This window comes from Rhineura floridana, chromosome 5 (assembly GCF_030035675.1).
Source record: "Rhineura floridana isolate rRhiFlo1 chromosome 5, rRhiFlo1.hap2, whole genome shotgun sequence".
Taxonomy (NCBI): Eukaryota; Metazoa; Chordata; class Lepidosauria; order Squamata; family Rhineuridae; genus Rhineura; species Rhineura floridana.
The window spans coordinates 126,617,197-126,635,571 of record NC_084484.1 but is presented as its reverse complement, the minus strand read 5'-3'; the positions used below and the strand labels follow the sequence as shown (position 1 = coordinate 126,635,571).

General features: G+C 42.6%; 1 protein-coding gene across 1 annotated transcript in view; it reads right to left on the bottom strand.

The window, feature by feature from the left end:
- Window positions 1–383: 383 nt before the first annotated feature.
- Window positions 384–18,375, bottom strand: part of RCSD1 (RCSD domain containing 1) — a 64,035-nt gene continuing 46,043 nt past the window's right edge. Inside the window, exons 2-6 of the mRNA XM_061628024.1 lie at window positions 14,154–14,258; window positions 6,312–6,401; window positions 5,362–5,433; window positions 3,084–3,281; window positions 384–1,373 (exon numbers count right to left, since the gene is read on the bottom strand). Coding sequence (XP_061484008.1) covers window positions 762–1,373; window positions 3,084–3,281; window positions 5,362–5,433; window positions 6,312–6,401; window positions 14,154–14,258 — 1,077 coding nt within the window. The 3' untranslated portion in view covers window positions 384–761. The remainder of the gene's footprint in view (window positions 1,374–3,083; window positions 3,282–5,361; window positions 5,434–6,311; window positions 6,402–14,153; window positions 14,259–18,375) is intronic.

Here is an 18,375-nt window from a genome sequence, read left to right as displayed (position 1 = left end):
TACTCTTACAGCTATGATATATCATGAGAATTTATTTCTAACTATATAATTATGCAATAGGAAGAGGTAGCTTAGTGGTGGAGTGCAAATTTTGCATGTGGAATGTCCTGAGGAAAAGCACTGTCTGGAACCCTGGAGAGCTGCTGCCAGTCAGTGTAGATAACACTGAGCTAGATGGACAGTGGTCCGACTTGGTATAACTCAGAAAAGTTGATGGATAAGTATACAGCTGTTATTCCACCAAATGGAAATTTTCCTTAACTACACATGCAAATTATTCCAGTCACTAACTAAACCATAAGGGATTGTTTTGTGTGGTGATGTGGGTGAACATGTAATTGATATGCATGCACCATAGTGTACAGCTGATAGGCCACAAGAGGTTTGGAAATGTCCACTTTAATCCAAAAATGTAACTAATATGCATAATAGTTCTTTCCATATGAAAAATGCTGGGAAAAACTTAGTAATTGTTGCATTCCTTAAGTCAATATAGAATAATTTTGTGTGCCATTTTTCTTGGTGTGTCACCAGCTTGAAAAGCTTAGAATTTTCATTGTCTGTATCAGGTTATCTTCCAACAGATGACCAGATTTACTGCAGTAAAAGCCTAAAAGCTGCCAAAGGGAAAGGATAACACAGATATTCTTGGGGTTTTCATTTAGGGAAGAGCTTTTGTTCATTCCTAAGCAAGTACTGTAGTGGGAACCCTCACTAATCTCGGTTTCCTGTTAACTGTGTGCCCAGTGATTATACTGCCATCACAGCCTGGAGCAGGTAGCAGTTTCTGTGTCTCCTGTAGGCTGTGGAGTCCCAGTGTCTTGTGTACCTGATATCTGCTGTATGTTCTCACTCTTACTTAATTGATCCACCCTCTCTCCTTTATCTTTCATTTCCTTATCAGGAGCATTACCATCCTCCCTATCCTTCAGAGCGCTCTTCCATGACTTTCTTTTTGTATCCTCTGTACTGTCAGGATCTGAATTCTTCTCTTTGTCTTCTTTGATGTTCTCACATGGCTTTTCCTCTGAAAGATTCTGATGTAACTTCTCTTCTTTGCTTTCTTTGCATAACACCATTTCTTCTGTTTCTTCTCTCTCATTGCTTTTTGTTCTTCTGGATACTAGACCTGATGGGTTTTTTTCATCAGATGCTATCTGGTTTTGTTTCTCACTGTGATCAGTGCCATCCACAGGGGGAGATAGTGACTCAGTGGCCTTTTTCTCATCTGTAAATACACCCTCCTCCTCCTCAGTACCATTTTCCTGAGGTGAAACTGTCACCCCTAAATCTAGGTCATCTCCATATTCTGACTGTGATTTTCGAAATCTTCTAGAGGGTGGCCTGCGTTTTATTGATCCCCGTGTACGTACCTGAAAGTGAATAAAACTATGATTGAAAACCATAAAGTAGTTCAATGCTGCAAGGTCAACAAAACACCCAACAGGGATGCTTTCATGCTAGACTGGGCTTCTACTGGGAGAAAGGGCAGGTTATAAATCTAATAAATAAATAGATAATAAACTCGGAAACATACACTGTTCTCCTTTACATCAACAGCTTCAGGCATCACCTTCACCTTTATAAGAGAACAGATGTTTGCCCCTCATCACAAAAGTGGAGAAATGGGAACAGATGGGTTTCTCTGCCCTTGAATACAGGCAGATGGGATAATAATGGCATACCTGCATTACAAAGATGACCCTTTGGTCCCTTCCAGCATTAGGTGTCATTACAATGAAATCAACTAGTTTGTCAAATTTGAAAACAGAAAATTTGGGCTGAGGAGTCCTGGACCATCTTCCTGTGTTTGAGTAAGAAAGCAATTTCTATGGAAAGTTCTTTATTTATTCATTTTTATCCTGGATCAGTCAAAATAAATAATGATTTCAAACATTCACTGCGACCAGTGAATGGTCTGGGAGAGCTTGATGCTGCAGCACTTTGGAAGCTTAGGAGTGTATTGGAAAATATGTGCAAGAACAAAATGATTTGGAGAAGATAGGTGGTGTCCAGCAATTGCCCCTTTAATGTTCCATCTGAGACCTATGTAGGGGCCTAAATCTCCTTAATAGTATGTATATGCTTTTATATGTAGCTGTGCCATTGAAAATATAAGAATCACTGTAGGATGCGTCCTTTAGAGAGTGGCACTGGATAGTTGCCAAGCATCTTATGTGCATGAGATCAGCATGGGAGCAACCAACTATCTCTATTGGCTGGATGCCACTTCTTTTAAGCTAAATTAGCCAAATTTCTGTAGTTAAAAGAAGGAATTATAGTGCATGCATACATCACTCCATTCAAAAATTAAACTGCACTTAATCCTGCTTGCGGGCTTCCCATAGGCATTTGTGGGTTTCCACAGGCATTTCCCGTAGGCATTCTACTGTGAGAACAGGATGCTGGACTAGATGGCCCATTCACCTGATCCAGCAGGGCTTTTTAAATGTTAGATGAAGTGTTATTCTCTTATGTTAGAAAGAGAGGAAGAAAAGTGATGTACATAAAATATATTTCAGTTCAACATTCTTAAACTATAAGCTATGTTTGTATGATGCTATATGTAATTCTAAAGACTCTTAAGTCTGAGGAACATTTGTTCAACATGGCTACACATTTACCAAGCAAATCCATGTCAACTTGTAACATTCCAGGCTCTTAAAAATATATAGCCCTGTCAGTGAACATTCCTGGTGGTGATATTATATGAAGAATTTACCAAAACCCAACAGTCTTCAGATACAACCAGCCTTTCAGATGATCATTAGATCTTACTCCAGTAAATGGGATCAATCCTCCAGTCGTATGACTTTGCCAGTTATTTAAAAAAAAAGATATCTTAATAACTCATAGACCTTCATTTGTCTTTTTAACTTTTGTCTGTAAAAAACATTTTTACAACTTTTGAAGTTGTATATAAGAGCATTTAAAATAATCTCATTTCAACTTAATATTCATATTTAGATGATGCTAAATTGTGAAGCCCCCCCCCTTTTCCTTTTTGTTTTCTTTCATGGTGTCCTTTCCTAGCAATGAAGTGGCTTTCTTCATTGGGAAAGACCAGTACATATATACCATACCTTGTTATAAAATTGAAGATGAATGCCCTCTGGTGGCTGATCAAAGCTAACTGGTGTCTCATCAGGTTCACTTGAATGAGACTGTGGGCTGATTGGAGTGGATGGAGGGCTACTAAATGGAGATATCATCACTTTTAGGCCAGGGCTTTTTGGAGAAGCTCCTGGAAGCAGGGCAGCTGGAGCAAATGCCAGATTGGCCTGCAAGGAAGAAAAAACAAACACACCTCAGCCATTATTTCCTACTTCCTTTCCGAGATTTAAAAGTTGTGGCTCTGCATTGTGGTAATATTATCTCCCCACCTATTACCAAAGTTTGTTTTGGATGTGAAGTGCACTTAATATATTAACATATTAGCACATAGGTTCTCACTTGGAGAATCACCAATGGAATTTTACCTTAACTCAGAACCCAGCTGTCTATGACCTACAGATCACTGTCAGTTGGCACCTTATACAGCATGCCCCTCAACATCCTGTTAGCGCTTAAGGAACCAGTGGCCCTCTAGGTGTTGCTGGACTCCAACTGCAACAGCCCCAGACAGCATGGCCAATGGTCGGGGATGATGAGAACTGTGGTCTAGTAACACCTGGAGGGCCACAGGTTCCTCACTCCCAACAAAATGCTTGCAGAATGACCTACTGCCCACCATTTGGGAATCACTATTATTAAACATGACCATAGGGGGGAGCCCTTGCTCCTAAAACATTTTTTTTACCAGCAGATGTATCTAGTGGTGACACTGTCAACAGATAATCTGGGGAAGAGAAGATATGACAGAATAGTTGCCCTTCCCAAATAGCTGGATCCAAAGACTATTCTTGTGTCAGTTAATGCTTTATGGATTTTCCAGCCTCTCAGCCAAGAGAATATATCTGCAGTGGCTTGGCATGGGAGAGGTTGTGAACAAAGCCATAATAATACAGTATTACATTTAAATCTCTCTATTCATCTTCGTCTAGAGAGCATTCTAAGCTTCCAGTGTTGTGAAATCTCTCTCAGTTCCATTCCAGATGACCACAGAAAATACCACAATAGAAAACCATATGTTTGAATCTTCAGATAATGCAGCTGCTAAGGTGATGAGTATGGTTGAAAGACCTGAGTGACATTAACAGGACAGTAACATGAGGAAGCTCGTATTGCTGGGATCATGAAATTCTTTTGTATGGGAATGCTAGGACTAAGTTCACAATGCTAGCAGCATGAGCTTGGACAGAAACAGACCCTCTCACCTTTAAAGATTAGCCACGCTAGAAACAATCAGGCATTACTGAGAGAAGCAAGTACCAAGTACCTTAAAATTTTAAAAGCAAAAGGAAAATGATAAAAAGGCCAATAAAATGGGCCATGTTGATTTTTAAAATCTGCAATCCTGTATATGCTTACTCAGATGTAAGCCTCTTGAGTTCAGTTCCATGAACCTTACTCCCAAGTACGCAAGTATAGCAAGGGCAGCTAACCTATTTGGGCTCAAAGGTCACATTCACCCTTGGCCTACCCTCTGAGAGTCACATGCCAATGATGGGTGTGGCCACCCTACACACTCGTACATATACACGGAAGATACACAACCCCCCCTTCTGATCCCTGCATGTCAACTGAGGTTATTGGGCCTTCCCTGTACAATGATTGATTTCATGACCAGGGAGGGGATGATTTGCATCCCATCAGGGCACTGGACTGGGTAGAGAGGTTTTAATATTTCTTTTCTTTTTGCTGTGGCTGCCAAAATAAGTGGGTTTTTTGACGGCCCGACATATTTACTTGGAGGCCCTGAGGGGTTAGTCACCCCTGGAGTATAGGAATGCAGCCTAACTTGTAAGTAAGGATGCAGGAGAAATTTGATTGAGTTTGCATTTAAAGGTAATCCTATCTAATACAAGAACCAAAACACAGCAATCTTTTGAAATTCACATTTTTCTGAATTTTGTAGTGCAATTCTCCAGCCACTGAATGTGTAAAAAAAAGCATATACTGCGCTAAAGTGTTCATACAAATTAATATATTCATGAAAATAACATACAAAATGCTTTATATTCTGTGAAATTGTTTTGCAAAAATTTGTTCATTAGATAAGACTGCATATAAACATGTGTATATTAGGAAAAATTCACTCTAAAATGTGATGTATTTTCACAATGACTTTTTTTAAAATTGCAAACTGATATGGAATGTGAATGTGGATAACTCAAGATTGGAAAAATGAGAAATTGAGAGAAACCATAACTGACATATACACCGATCCCTACTTGTAATAGATATGCAATCTGATCTTACCTGTAGCTTTTCAATCAGGGGAGAGCTTTTTATCTTTACTTTTAGAGGATGAGAAGCATTTGGAGATGGCTTCTGTAGAAAGAGAAATAAGAGGTCGCTGCAGTAGACAGTTTATTACACGTTAAGGCTGGGTGCATGAGGAATGGGGAAACATGGAAAAGAAAAAAGAAAAAAGGAGCTGTATGGAAATCTTGCGGGAGGGGGGTAAGGGTTCCCTTGGATTTCCTCCCCCCAAACAATTCCAATTAGTAAACTGTACATTCACCTGATGAGTCAACAATAGGCAAAATTGGGCCACTGGGAAATAAGAGAGAAGTGTCAGCATGCTTGCGGGAACCTCAAGGTGTGCAGAAGTACAAAACAGCTTTAGGAAAAAAACAAGCCTGGAATCAGCATGCCGGGTAAATACCGGGGCCTTTAGACCCTGGTAGGTTTTATTATTGCTGCTGTCCTAGGCTAGCCCAAGACATTTTGCTGCCTGAGGTATAGGCAGGAGACCCCCCCCCATATTATCCAGAAGAGAACCTGTCAAGAAATTGATTTTTTACTTTAATCCTGTTGACAGGACAGCATCCTTGACTGCACCTGAGGACAGCAGGCTAACCTAGAGGGTGCAGCTGCCTTCTCCAATACCTCACTGCTGCTGTACCCCCCACCATCTGCCACCTGAGGCAACTGCCTCACTATGCCTAATGGTAGGGTTGCCCCTGCTGCTGTCTAAGCTGCTGCTGCTATTGCAGCTGATATAGTTCAGGTGGAAAGCCCTGGGGACTGAGTGGATGGCTGGCCATGTATAGGAAATACATGGAGTAACAAAACAAACCTGATACTCATGCCAGTCAGTCAGCTCACCTATCATACAAACCCCTGGACCATTAAACCTTTGTAGTGACTACCACTATTCACAAAAGGAAAGAAAATAAGAATTTCCTCAAAACAATGATACTTACTAGCTCACCATTCTGGCCAAGCTCTGTCTTGTGTGTGTGGAGAGGAAGGGAACATGGTGGTTTTCTACGGGTTGATTTAGTGGGTAACATCTAAGAAAAGAGAAACAGCTTATCAACTGACAGAAGAAGAAGGAAGGAAATTCAAATAGAAAAATGCAATATTTATTATTATTATTATTATTATTATTATTATTATTATTATTATTATTATTATTATATCCCGCCCTAAGACAAATGGTGGGAAAAGCTCTTGAGAAGTTACTGCCTACTTAGCAAAACTTTAATAATTATTCACTAATAGGCACGTGGTTCGTTCTGTACAATATAGGATACGGACCTTTAGTGTGGCAGCACCTACCCTGTGGAATTCCCTCCATTTGAATATTAGGCAGGCGCCATTTCTGCTATCTTTTGGGCGCCTTTTGAAGACTTTCCTCTTTCAACAAGCCTTTTAAGTTGAGACTTATCCCAGTCTGCATCTGTGTCAGAATTGTTTAATATGTTTTTTAATAATGTTTTTAACACCTTTTTTAAGGTTGTTGTTTTAATTGTTTTTAATGCTGTTTTGTATTAATGTATTTTAAGATCTGTTTTTATGAAGTTTTACAGATTTTTGGTGCTTTGTTTGCCACCCTGGGGTCCTGCTGGGAGAAAGGGTGGGATACAAATAAAATAAATAAATAAATAAATAAAGCTTTTTAATCTCAGTAGGCTGAAAGCAAAAAGTAAGGTAATGTCAACCTCTGTCATAGAACTTCAATATGCTGATGGTAATGTAGTCTTCGCACATTCAGAGAAAGATCTTCAAACTATCCTAAATGTCTTTGCAGGAGCATATGGAATGCTTGGGCTCTCACTTAATATAAAAAAATCCAAAGTGCTTCATCAACAGGTGCAAACTAGTCCCTTTGTAGCACCATCAATCCAGTTTAGTGGTGTGACGCTGGAGAATGTTGATCACATTTCCTATCTTGGCAGCCATCTCTCTGTAAAAGTTGACATCGATGCTGAAATTCAACATTGTCTGAGCTCTGCGAGTACTGCATTCTCCTTAATGAAGCATAGAATGTTCGAGGATCAGGATATTAGCAGGGAGACCAAAATGCTTATTTACAAAGCCATTGTACTACCAACCATACTGTACGCCTATAAAACATGGACCATTTATAAATGCCACTTGCAACTTTTTGAGATTCCACCAATGCTGCCTCCGGAAAATTCTGCAAATTACTTGGGAAGACAGTCGGACTAATCTTAGCATTTTGGAAGAAGCAAAGACTACCGGTGTTGAAACAATGATCATTCAGCATCAACTTCACTGGACTGGCCATGTTGTTTGAATGTCTGATCACTGTCTTCCAAAGCAGCTACTTTATTCCCAACTTAAAGATGGAAAATGGAATATCAGGGGACAGCAAAAGAGGTTTAAAGATGTTCTTAAAGCTAATTTAAAAAATGTAACATGAGCATTGAGAACTGGGAAGCCTTGGCCCATGAGCGTCCCAATTGGAGGTCAGCTATTATCAAAGGTGCTATGGACTTCAAAGAAGCATGAGTACAGGGCGAAAGGGACAAATGAGCTAAGTGGAAGGCACGTCAAGCAAATCTTCATCGCAACTGTCTTCCATCTGGAAACCTATGTCCTCACTGTGGGAGGCTGTGTAGATCTAGAATTGGCCTCCACAGTCACTTACATGTTGTTGTTGTTATGTGCCTTCAAGTTGATTACGACTTATGGCGACCCTATGAATCAGTGACCTCCAAGAGCATCTGTCATGAACCACCCTGTTCAGATCTTGTAAGTTCAGGTCTGTGGCTTCCTTGATGGAATCAATCCATCTCTTGTTTGGGCTTCCTCTTTTTCTATCTTGGAAGACAATCTTACTCAGCCATGAGTGATTGCCAATGAAAATGAAATCAATAACAACAACAACAACAATAATAGCTGCACAGGCCTGTTTTAAAACGTCTTCAAGAAATGCCTGAAAGTCAAAAGCGAGGATGTCTGCTGAATCTCTTCTGGAGGACTGTTTCGAAGGATGGGACAGGCAACACTAAATGCCCAACTTCTAGCTGAGGCCAGTCAGGCCTCTGTAACCATCCAGCCAACAAAACTCACTAACAGGATGTTTATCTGTAACATCCTCTGTAACAGGATAGCTGTCTCCCTCTTTACAACAAGACTACTTGCCTTCTCTACTTGAAACTGGGTATTTCATTATTTCCCTTGAATAAGGTCTTATAGAACTGTGTGGAAAAGGTTACACTGGTCCATCTTGCTCAGTACTGTCTACTCTAGTCTATAAAGGCTGATTCTCAGTGGCTCTCTACAGCCTCAGACAGAAGTCTTTTCTGGCCCTACCTGGGCATGCCAGGGATTGAACCTGGGACCACCTGCAGGCAATGGTTGCACTCTGCCACTCAGCCATAGCCCTTCCTCAAACTTAAACACGTAAAGACTAGTTGCAAGAATTTGTAGTAGCAAGAAGGCACAAGGTGGCGAGGCTCAGATGCAATTTTGCAAGTGACTATGAAAATGTTATTTGCAGTTCTTGCAGCTGTAAACTGAATGAAAAAGTCACATTGATCAGATCATACAGTTCAAAAATGGCTGCTTTCCACTTCCTATATTGCCAAAATTGCTGTATTGTTTCAAGAAACAAATAAATATTGTCAGCGTCACTTGTGAAAGTGCAATTCTTTATTGCAGCCTACACTTTCTAGGGACTCTATTTCACTCCATCAGATAACATGAAGTTAATAAAATGCCATCTGAGCAGCTAATGAAAAGCAGTCTGCTTCTAATATGATTTGTCTACCCTTTCAGTTTGTCATACTTATGAAATACAATAAATTCAAAACATATTAAGGAAATCTTCTACAGCGGTTCCTGATTATCCAACACCCTGGGGGCCTGTATTCCTTCAGACAAAGCATGCCTTAACTGTATTTAACCTCTGCTCAATCTAGTAAAAATTGCAGTATCTCATTCACACACCACTGATACGTAAGGGATAATTGTGCTGCTGTTTGCATATGCATCCTTCTAGAAAAACGTTGTTCAATGTGTGCTCCAACCTAGGCAAGGGAGCGTTCTTAGCTTACAAAATAATAAGGAAAATGGAACATGCACACAGGTAGTGCAGTGAGTGTGATGAGGGAAGAGCTGTATTGTTTCACATCACTTTTTAAACATACTTTAAAATATTCTTTAATATACTTTTCTCTTCATCACTGAGGTTAAATACTGTATGTATGTGCAAACATAGAACAGTTAAAATGTTTAAATGTAAAGAAACATAGGAAGATGGTCCATCTAGCTTTGTATTCTTGGCATTAATTGCTGGCACCTCTGCAGGGTTTCAGCCAGGAGTCTTTCCCAGTTCTGTCTGGAGATGCCAAGAACTGAACCTAGAATGCTCTACCACTAAGCTATGGTTCTTCTCCAGGACAGCTCCTTGTATCAGCTCCTGGCTGGATCAGGAGGCATAAAAGCCCAGCTGCCCTTGGGCAGTGGGTCTGCCACCGATAGGGTCGCCACCAAGGACAAGGGTGCTACCTACTTCTATTTCTTTCTTTTTTTAATCAATCTAGAGAAGATTGGTAGTGGGGAGGGCATATGGCACAAGTGTAGTTCCTGCACAGAGTGAGAGAATAGGAGAAAGTTACCAGATGCTGTCAGAGTGAGAGTCTGTAACTTGCAGAAGGCTGCCCCCCCCAGGGTGTGAGACAGGGGGTGTAGATGTGCCCCATGTGAAAGATACTGAGTGAGTCTGACTGCTCCCAATTCTCTCAGAGGCCTAATGGGATAATGTGTTTTTTAAATTGTATATTTGTTTTTAATTGCTGTAAACTGCCCAGAGAGCTTTGGCTATGGGGCGGTATATAAATGTAATAAATAAAATGAAAAAATAATAAATAGTAACTGGTTCAGGTAGGTTTTGTTGGTGGGCTCTTGTTGGGTCCATATCAGGTGTTTAAGAGGAGTCTTAGTACGGAGGAACATGGGTGATGCCACCCCAGTTTCAGTGATCACGGACAGAGGGAAGTATAGCCATGGAGATGTGGTGAATTACCGTAGAAGATGAAGGCAAGGGTATGCCTTGTTTCTCGCTTCCACTCCTCTCATGGATGGGTTCTTCATTGTCATCTGCCGTGCCCACTGGCCTGTATGTGTTGTTTAATGCCAGATCAGTAAACAATAAGACCACACTCATCCATGATTTGATCATAGATGAAGGTGCCAATTTGGTGTGCATTACTGAGACCTGGGTGGGTGAGCTGGGAGGAGTTGATCTGACCCAGCTTTGCCCATCTGGATACTCCGTGCAACACCAACACAGGCTGCAGGGACCAGGAGGAGGAGTTGCTGTGGTCTAGAGAACTTCCATCTCTGTCACCAGGAAACCACTTTGTCTTGGAGCTGGCTGTGAGGGTCTGCACCTGATGTTGGGCCAAGGAGACAGTAAACTAGGGTTGCTGCTGGTGTACAGTCCACCCTGCTGCCTGGCAGCTTCTCTGACTGAGCTGGCACAGGCCATCTCAGCTGTGGTATCGGAGGAGCCCAGAATGATAGTCCTGGGTGATATCAATGTCCATGTTGAGGATGCTTCTAGTGTTCCGGCTCGGGACTTCATGGCCTCCATGATGACCATGGGGCTGTCTCAAGTTGTCACTGACCCAACACATAGGGCAGGGCACACCCTTGACTTGGTTTTTGCTCCAGACAGAGGAAGGAGTGGTCTTGAGATGGGGAGTGATGGATGTCACCCTATTGACATGGTCAGACCACTTCCTGGTGAAGTTTAGACTTATGGCTCTGATCCTCCCTTGAAGGGGTGGTGGACTGATTAGGATGGTCCAGCCCCAGAGATGAATGGAATCCACTTGATTTCTGAATGCCCTGGGGGAGTTCCCAGTAGATAGAGCAGGTGTCCCTGTTGAAGCCCTTGTCATGCTGTGGAACAGTGAGGCGCATCAGGCTCTTGACACAGTTGTCCCCGAGTGCCCTCTCCAGCATTGTGGAGCCCAGTTTGCACATTGGTACACCACTGAGCTAAGGGCAATGAAACAGGCTGGATGGCGGCTAGAGCACAAGTGGTGAAATACATGCTGTGAGGCAGATCAGACACGAGTAAAACATCATAACCACGCTTACTGTGTGGCGGTGAGGGCAGCAAAGAAGGCCCACTTCTCTGCCTCCATCGCATCCTCAAGTAGCCGTCCAGTGGAGCTTTTCCATATTGTCAGGGGTCTGTTGACATCAACTCTAGGAAATGTAGTTTTAGACCCTTCGGAGGCCCACTGTGAATTGTTTGCAAGGCACTTCAAGGGTAAAGTTGCTCACCTCCGTAGCAATCTTGATGCCCCCTCCACATCTACTGTAGTCCCCAGTGAGGTGTCCAGTGCAACGTCTGCTGCAATGTCTTGCAAACAGTTTCAGTTGACGCAGCCTGATGACATAGACAAGGTGCTTGCGATGATACGGCCAGCAACGTGTATTTCAACCCTTGCCCTTCTTGGCTTATGAAAGCATGCAGAGGGGGTTTGACAGAATGGATCCAGGGTGTGGTCAATGCACCGTTGCAGGAGGAAGTGGTTCCAGCCTCCCTGAAAGAGGCGGTGATCCCACTGCTCCTGAAAAAGTCCACACTGGACTGCAACAATTACTGACCGGTCTCAAACACCCCCTTCTTAAAGAATGGGAGGGTTGTGGCACAGCAATTGCAAGTACTCTTGGATGAAACAGATTATCTTGGCCCATTCCAGTCTGGGCTCAAGCCTGGTTATGGGAGTGAATTGGCCTTGGTCACCCTGATGGATGACCTTTATCAGGAGAAGGACAGGGGGAGTGTGACCCTCATATTCTTACTCGATCTCTCAGCAGCTTTTGATGCCCTTGACCATGGTATCCTTCTGGGCCAACTTGGTGAGATGGGTATTGGAGACACTGTGGTTCTGATCCTATATCCAGATAGAGTTTTCAGTTTTCAGAGAATAGCATTGGGTGATTGTCTTTCAGCCCCCTGGCAGTTGTGCTGTGGGGTGCTGCAGGGTACCATCTTGTCGCTCATGCTGCTTAACATCTATATGAAGCCCTTGGGAGCGGAGATTTGGGGCAAGGAGTCAGCAGTACGCTGAGAATACACAGCTCTATTTCTCTGTAACATCTGAATCAGAAGAGACCGTGCAAACCCTGGACCGGTGCCTGGACACAGTGGCAGGCTGGATGAGGGCTAATAAACTGAGTCTGAATCCTACTAAGATGGAGAGGCTGTGGGTTGGTGGTTCCTGAGTTCAGATACTTGGTCAGTTGCCTGCTTTGGATGGGGTCGTACTCCCTCTGAAAAAGCAAGTCTGTAGTCTGGGGCTGCTCCTGGATCCATCTTTGTTGCTAGAGGCCCAGGTGACCTCGTTGGGTAGGAGTGTCTTTTACCAGCTTTGACTGGTAAGACACTGTGGCCATTTCTGGACTGGGATAGCCTGACCACTGTTGTCCATGCACTGATAACCTCCAGGCTGGATTACTGTAATGCACTCTATGTGGGGCTGCCCTTGAGGTTGGTCCGGAAAATGCGATGGAGAGACTGCTCACCAAGGCAGGGTATCGCCAACATGTCACCTCGCTGCTGAAATAATTGCACTGGCTGCCCATTTGCTATCGGGCCAAGTTCAAGGTTCTAGTTTTGGTGTACAAAGCCCTATACAGCTTGGGAACAGGATACCTGAAAGCCTTATCCCTTATATATCCAGTTGATCAGTGTGCTCTGCAGGTGAGGGCCTCCTGGAGGTACCATCTTATCAGGAGTGTCCCGTTCAGAGCGGGATCTACAAGGCTGAGACACAGGTGCAATTAAATCTTGTTTTATTAAAGTAATGGATACATCAAAAGCAGTGCGCTTCATAAGAATCTCTATGCTAGCTCACTAGAATTCCCTAACTACACTCTCAACATGCTCTGCAACATGTGAAGGAAGTTGACTCAGCAGCTTAAACCGGAAAGCTGCAGTCTTAGGTAGGGAAAGTCTTTGATCTTAATCTCTGATTCCTGCGCAAGTCCAACCTCTGTCCTGTCCATTTCTCGTGGCGTAGCGAGCGGGGTGACGGGGTGTGTGCCTCCAGCGGCTCATCCGAAAGAACCGGCTCCTTAGCAACAAGCTCTAGGTCGGGGGGTGGAGACGCACTTGGAGGCTCCCTCGAGCCACTCAGTGAAGGGGGAGTTAACGCACGCTCAGAGGCAACCTTCGATGGCTCCTCTGATCTGCCTGGGGGTGGCGCGCTCTCTTCTTCGGATATCGTGCCATCCGTGGGAATTGGCCCGAACTCAACCTCACACTCGCTCCCAAGGTCTTGTTGAGACTCCACCACTCCTGCGTCTTCCACGCCTCCTGGCAGCTGGGGAGTCTGAAGCTCATGTCTTCCCTCTCCCAAGCCCTTGTGGGTGAGCAGAGGCTCAACAAGGAGGTCTGTTCTGCACAACATAGGAAACTGGCCTTTGGTGTGGCAGCACCTACCCTTTGGAATTCCCTCCCCTTAAATATTAGACAGGCGCCATCTCCTTTATCTTTTCAGCGCCTACTGAAGACCTTCCTCTTTCAACAAGTCTTTTAAGTTGAGACCTTATCCCAGTCTGCGTCTGTGTTGGAATTGGTCTTTAAGATGTTTTTAAACCTTCTTTTTTTTAAAAAAGATGTTTTTAAACCTTTTTTTTAAAAAAAAATATGTTTTTAAAGCTTTTAAAAATGTTTTTAAAGATGTTTTGTTTTAATATATTTTAAAATAATAAATAAATGGACAGTTATAGAAATCTAAATAACAGTAACAATACTAATTGTACCTAACCTCCTTTCCAGAAAGAGATGATTGATCTTGGAATTTTCCTGCTAACTGTGCCACCGAAGGAGTTGTGGACTTCTTTTCCACCATGTTGGTCTCTGATGGTTTGTCCTGAAAAAAGTCCAGAAACAAAATTTTTGTCAGTGTATGAGAAATATGTGAAGGTAAAAACATTTATTATGCAGCAGCACGATGAAAATGTCGACCCAGTGTGTGGCAGCTGTGAAAAAGGCCAGTTCCATGCTAGCGATAATTAGGAAAGGTATTGAAAATAAAACAGCCGATATCATAATGCCGTTGTATAAATCTATGGTGCGGCCGCATTTGGAATACTGTGTACAGTTCTGGTCGCCTCATCTCAGAAAGGATATTATAGAGTTGGAAAAGGTTCAGAAGAGGGCAACCAGAATGATCATGGGGATGGAGCGACTCCCTTACAAGGAAAGGTTGCAGCATTTGGGGCTTTTTAGTTTAGAGAAAAGGCGGGTCAGAGGAGACATGATAGAAGTGTATAAAATTATGCATGGCATTGAGAAAGTGGATAGAGAAAAGTTCTTCTCCCTCTCTCATAATACTAGAACTCGTGGACATTCAAAGAAGCTGAATGTTGGAAGATTCAGGACAGACAAAAGGAAGTACTTCTTTACTCAGCACATAGTTAAACTATGGAATTTGCTCCCATAAGATGCAGTAATGGCCACCAGCTTGAATGGCTTTAAAAGATTAGACAAATTCATGGAGGACAGGGCTATCAATGGCTACTAGCCGTGATGGCTGTGCTCTGCCATCCTAGTCAGAGGCAGCATGCTTCTGAAAACCAGTTGCCGGAAGCCTCAGGAGGGGAGAGTGTTCTTGCACTCGGGTCCTGCTTGCGGGCTTCCCCCAGGCACCTGGTTGGCCACTGTGAGAACAGGATGCTGGACTAGATGGGCCACTGGCCTGATCCAGCAGGCTCTTCTTATGTTCTTATGTTCTTAGCAGGGGTAGCCAACATGGTGTCCGCTAGATGTTGCTGGAATACAATTCCCATCATCCCTTGCCACTGGCCATTAATTGGGACTAATGAGAGTTGGAGTCCAACAACATCTGTAGGGCATCACATTGGCTACTCTGAGACAGAGCATACAGCTGTGTGCTTGAGATGTGAGTCAGTTACGCTGTTGAAGACTGACCATGCCTTCCCTTCTGCAAAACAGGATGATATGGATAGCTTCTAAATTACTAGCTGGATTTTAATATTTTAGGAAATAATAACTGTATATGAAAATTCTATACAGAATAGGATATATTGTGTGCATGCAGCCAGCTTGAGAATTGGCTAAGCCAGTGGTTGCTAACCGCCAGTTTAGGGGCCTGATTCAGCCCCCTCCCAGCAATGTTTTTGACTCTGGAAGACCTCCCCGATTTTGGCAATGTCGACAAAAAGAAAATTTGAAAATATTAGGCATACTGCTGGGGAAAGTGGAGCCCAGTGCCCTGATGGTGACATAAATCACCCCCTTCCTGGTCATCGGACTGATCATTTGATGAATGAAGAAAAGGTGATATAACCCACCTCTTCAGCTGATCTGAAAAGGGAGGGTTGTATGCCTGTGTGATTGCCTATGTGTGTGCTGTGTGTCTATATTCATGTGACTGTGTGTGAGAGTGTGAAGTGGCCACATCCACCTTTGGTCACATCCATCATTGGCATACAGTCAAGGATGAATGTGGCCCTCGTGCCAAAGAAAGTTAGCCACTCCTGGATTAACTTGAAAAGGTTTGTCTTTCTACCAGCATGAATCTTCATAAACATAAAAAAGCAGCATTTTTTATCAGTGTCTACCCTGTGTCATAACCCATTAACAAAGGGGCATAGCTTGCTGTCGGTGTTTTAAGGGAATAGATGGTCCCAACCGTGTGTCTGCCAACAATCTTTACTGCTCACTTTCCAGTGTGTAGCAATGATATGACTCGTTCAGCAAATCTTTGGGTGATATCCAACTAAGCCATCCTCAGAACAGACCCACTGAAATCAGTCTATTGATTTCAGTTGGGCTACTCTGAGTATAATAAACACTGGATATCACCCTTTGTCTTTAATTAAGGCTGATGATTTGACTTTTTCACTGTTGAACTGTTGGAGATGTGTTCTTTCTGCCCCGCTCCCCATTTTTCTTTATTTTACTTATTAGTGGGGAAAGGAAAAGCAAAGTTACATGATATTATATACAATTATATAACGATTTCAAGTTAAGTAATTAAATAAAATCCAAACGTTCACATATTGTTATACATTGCTAACCTTATGCTCAAAAAAGGAGGGAAAAAGGAAATATTTATCATAATTCATCTCTATTGGGTCATATTTCAGATTATTGTATAGCTGCATTTCTTAATATTCTGATGATCATGACTAGACTGAATTGAGTAAAACATATGGTTGAACTCCATCCTGTGTTTTATTAATCCAACGTGCAATAAATAAGGACCATTTTTCTACAAAGGATTTATCTACAGCCCTTCCTTTTCTAACTAGATATGTCAACTTGACAATGCTAGCTATGTCCCAGATTTTAAGAAGCCATTCATCAATTTTAGGGGATCTTCCTTTTTTCCAGTTAGCAGACTGTCATTCTAGCAGCAGCAAGCAAATGGATCACCATTTCCCAATCTTCCAACAGAACCAGGTCCTTGACAAAGCCAAATAATAAAATAACTGGGTCTAGTGGTAATCTACATCCAGTTATTATTTCCATTTCATGTACAATTTCCCAGATGATTGTTATGCGGGGGCAAGACCAAAAGATATCTAACATGTCTGTATTTAACATTTGACATCTCCAGGAATTACTTTGAGTGGTGTTATATACAGGATATCACCCTTTGTCTTTAATTAAGGCTGATGATTTGACTCATTCACTGTTGAACTGTTGGAGATGTGTTCTATGCTTCATTAATTTTCAGGAGTTTTCCTCTTTTTTCTGTTTTTATATAGCTAGCCACTTCAAGAGGTGTTTGAAGCATTTAAATAAATAAAGGAAATGGGGGGTGCAACACACAGTTGCAACAGAAACTGGTTTGTGGGAAGGGATGGGGAAGTTAAGCCCCCTACCCAAGCTGATGATTCCCTCCTTCAAATGTCATCCATCCCAGGCTATTTATCTTCAGCAGGGATCACTTATAGTTCTGGAGCCACCTAGGAGGGAAATGCTCAGACTAGGGGGGAGAATTTTGAGGGCCATCCTACTCCCTCTAATTTTTACCCATATTAGAGTCCCTCAAAGTCTTCTAAGAACAGCAGCTAAGTAATCCAGTACAAAAGATGAAGGGAACCCCAAACCCACTTTGGACCTCCTGTAGTACAAGCACTGCTTGAAACTGCTTGGGAGGAATTACATTTAAAGCACTCTCATACTATTTTAACAATCAAGCTTCCCACATAGGATCCCAAGAACTGTAGTTTGTTAAGGATACTGACAGTAGTTAAGAGACCCTTCACAGAGCTACAATTCCCACAACTCTTAAGAAACTACAGAACCCAGGAACATTTGGGGATGTCATAACTGTTAAAGTGGTACAATAGCACATTAAATGTACGGTGTGGACGTGACCTTATTTGCAGGGGAGAATTGGCAGGCAGTGGAAGGGTTAGACAATTCCCACTCATCCTCTGATTCTCTCTTCCAACAGCTGGGACCTTTGTTGCCTTCCTAACATCTATTTCCACTAAGGTTGCCAGGTTCATGGCCTGAGACTGATTCTGTATCTTTAGGAAAAAAGAAAGTCAGCCAAGTGCAGGTGTTCTTGCAACTCTGTAATGGGAAAAACCACAAAGTGGAATTCTCCCTTCCCCTTGCACAACTTTTAAAGATACAGAAGACCTCTTGGTTGCCAGGCCTAGCCTCCAAGAGGTCTTCTGTGTCTTTAAAAGTTGTGCAGAGGGAAGGGAGAATTCCACCTTGTGGTTTTTCCCATTACAGAGTTGCAAGAACACCTGCACTTGGCTGACTTTCTCTTCTCCTAAAGATACAGGATCAGTCTCAGGCCATGGACCTGGCAACCTGAATTTCCACCCATTTTCTTCTTTACGTGTGTGAAAGAGGTTTGTCCATCAATCCATAGGCAGCAGCTAGCATGCCATTCTAAGATTAGATGAGAGCAAATTGCCCATGGATCACAGCCTGCAGGATTAGCAGCTACAGATGCTCAGATTATATTCCCAAATTAATTTTTTTATAAATGACAT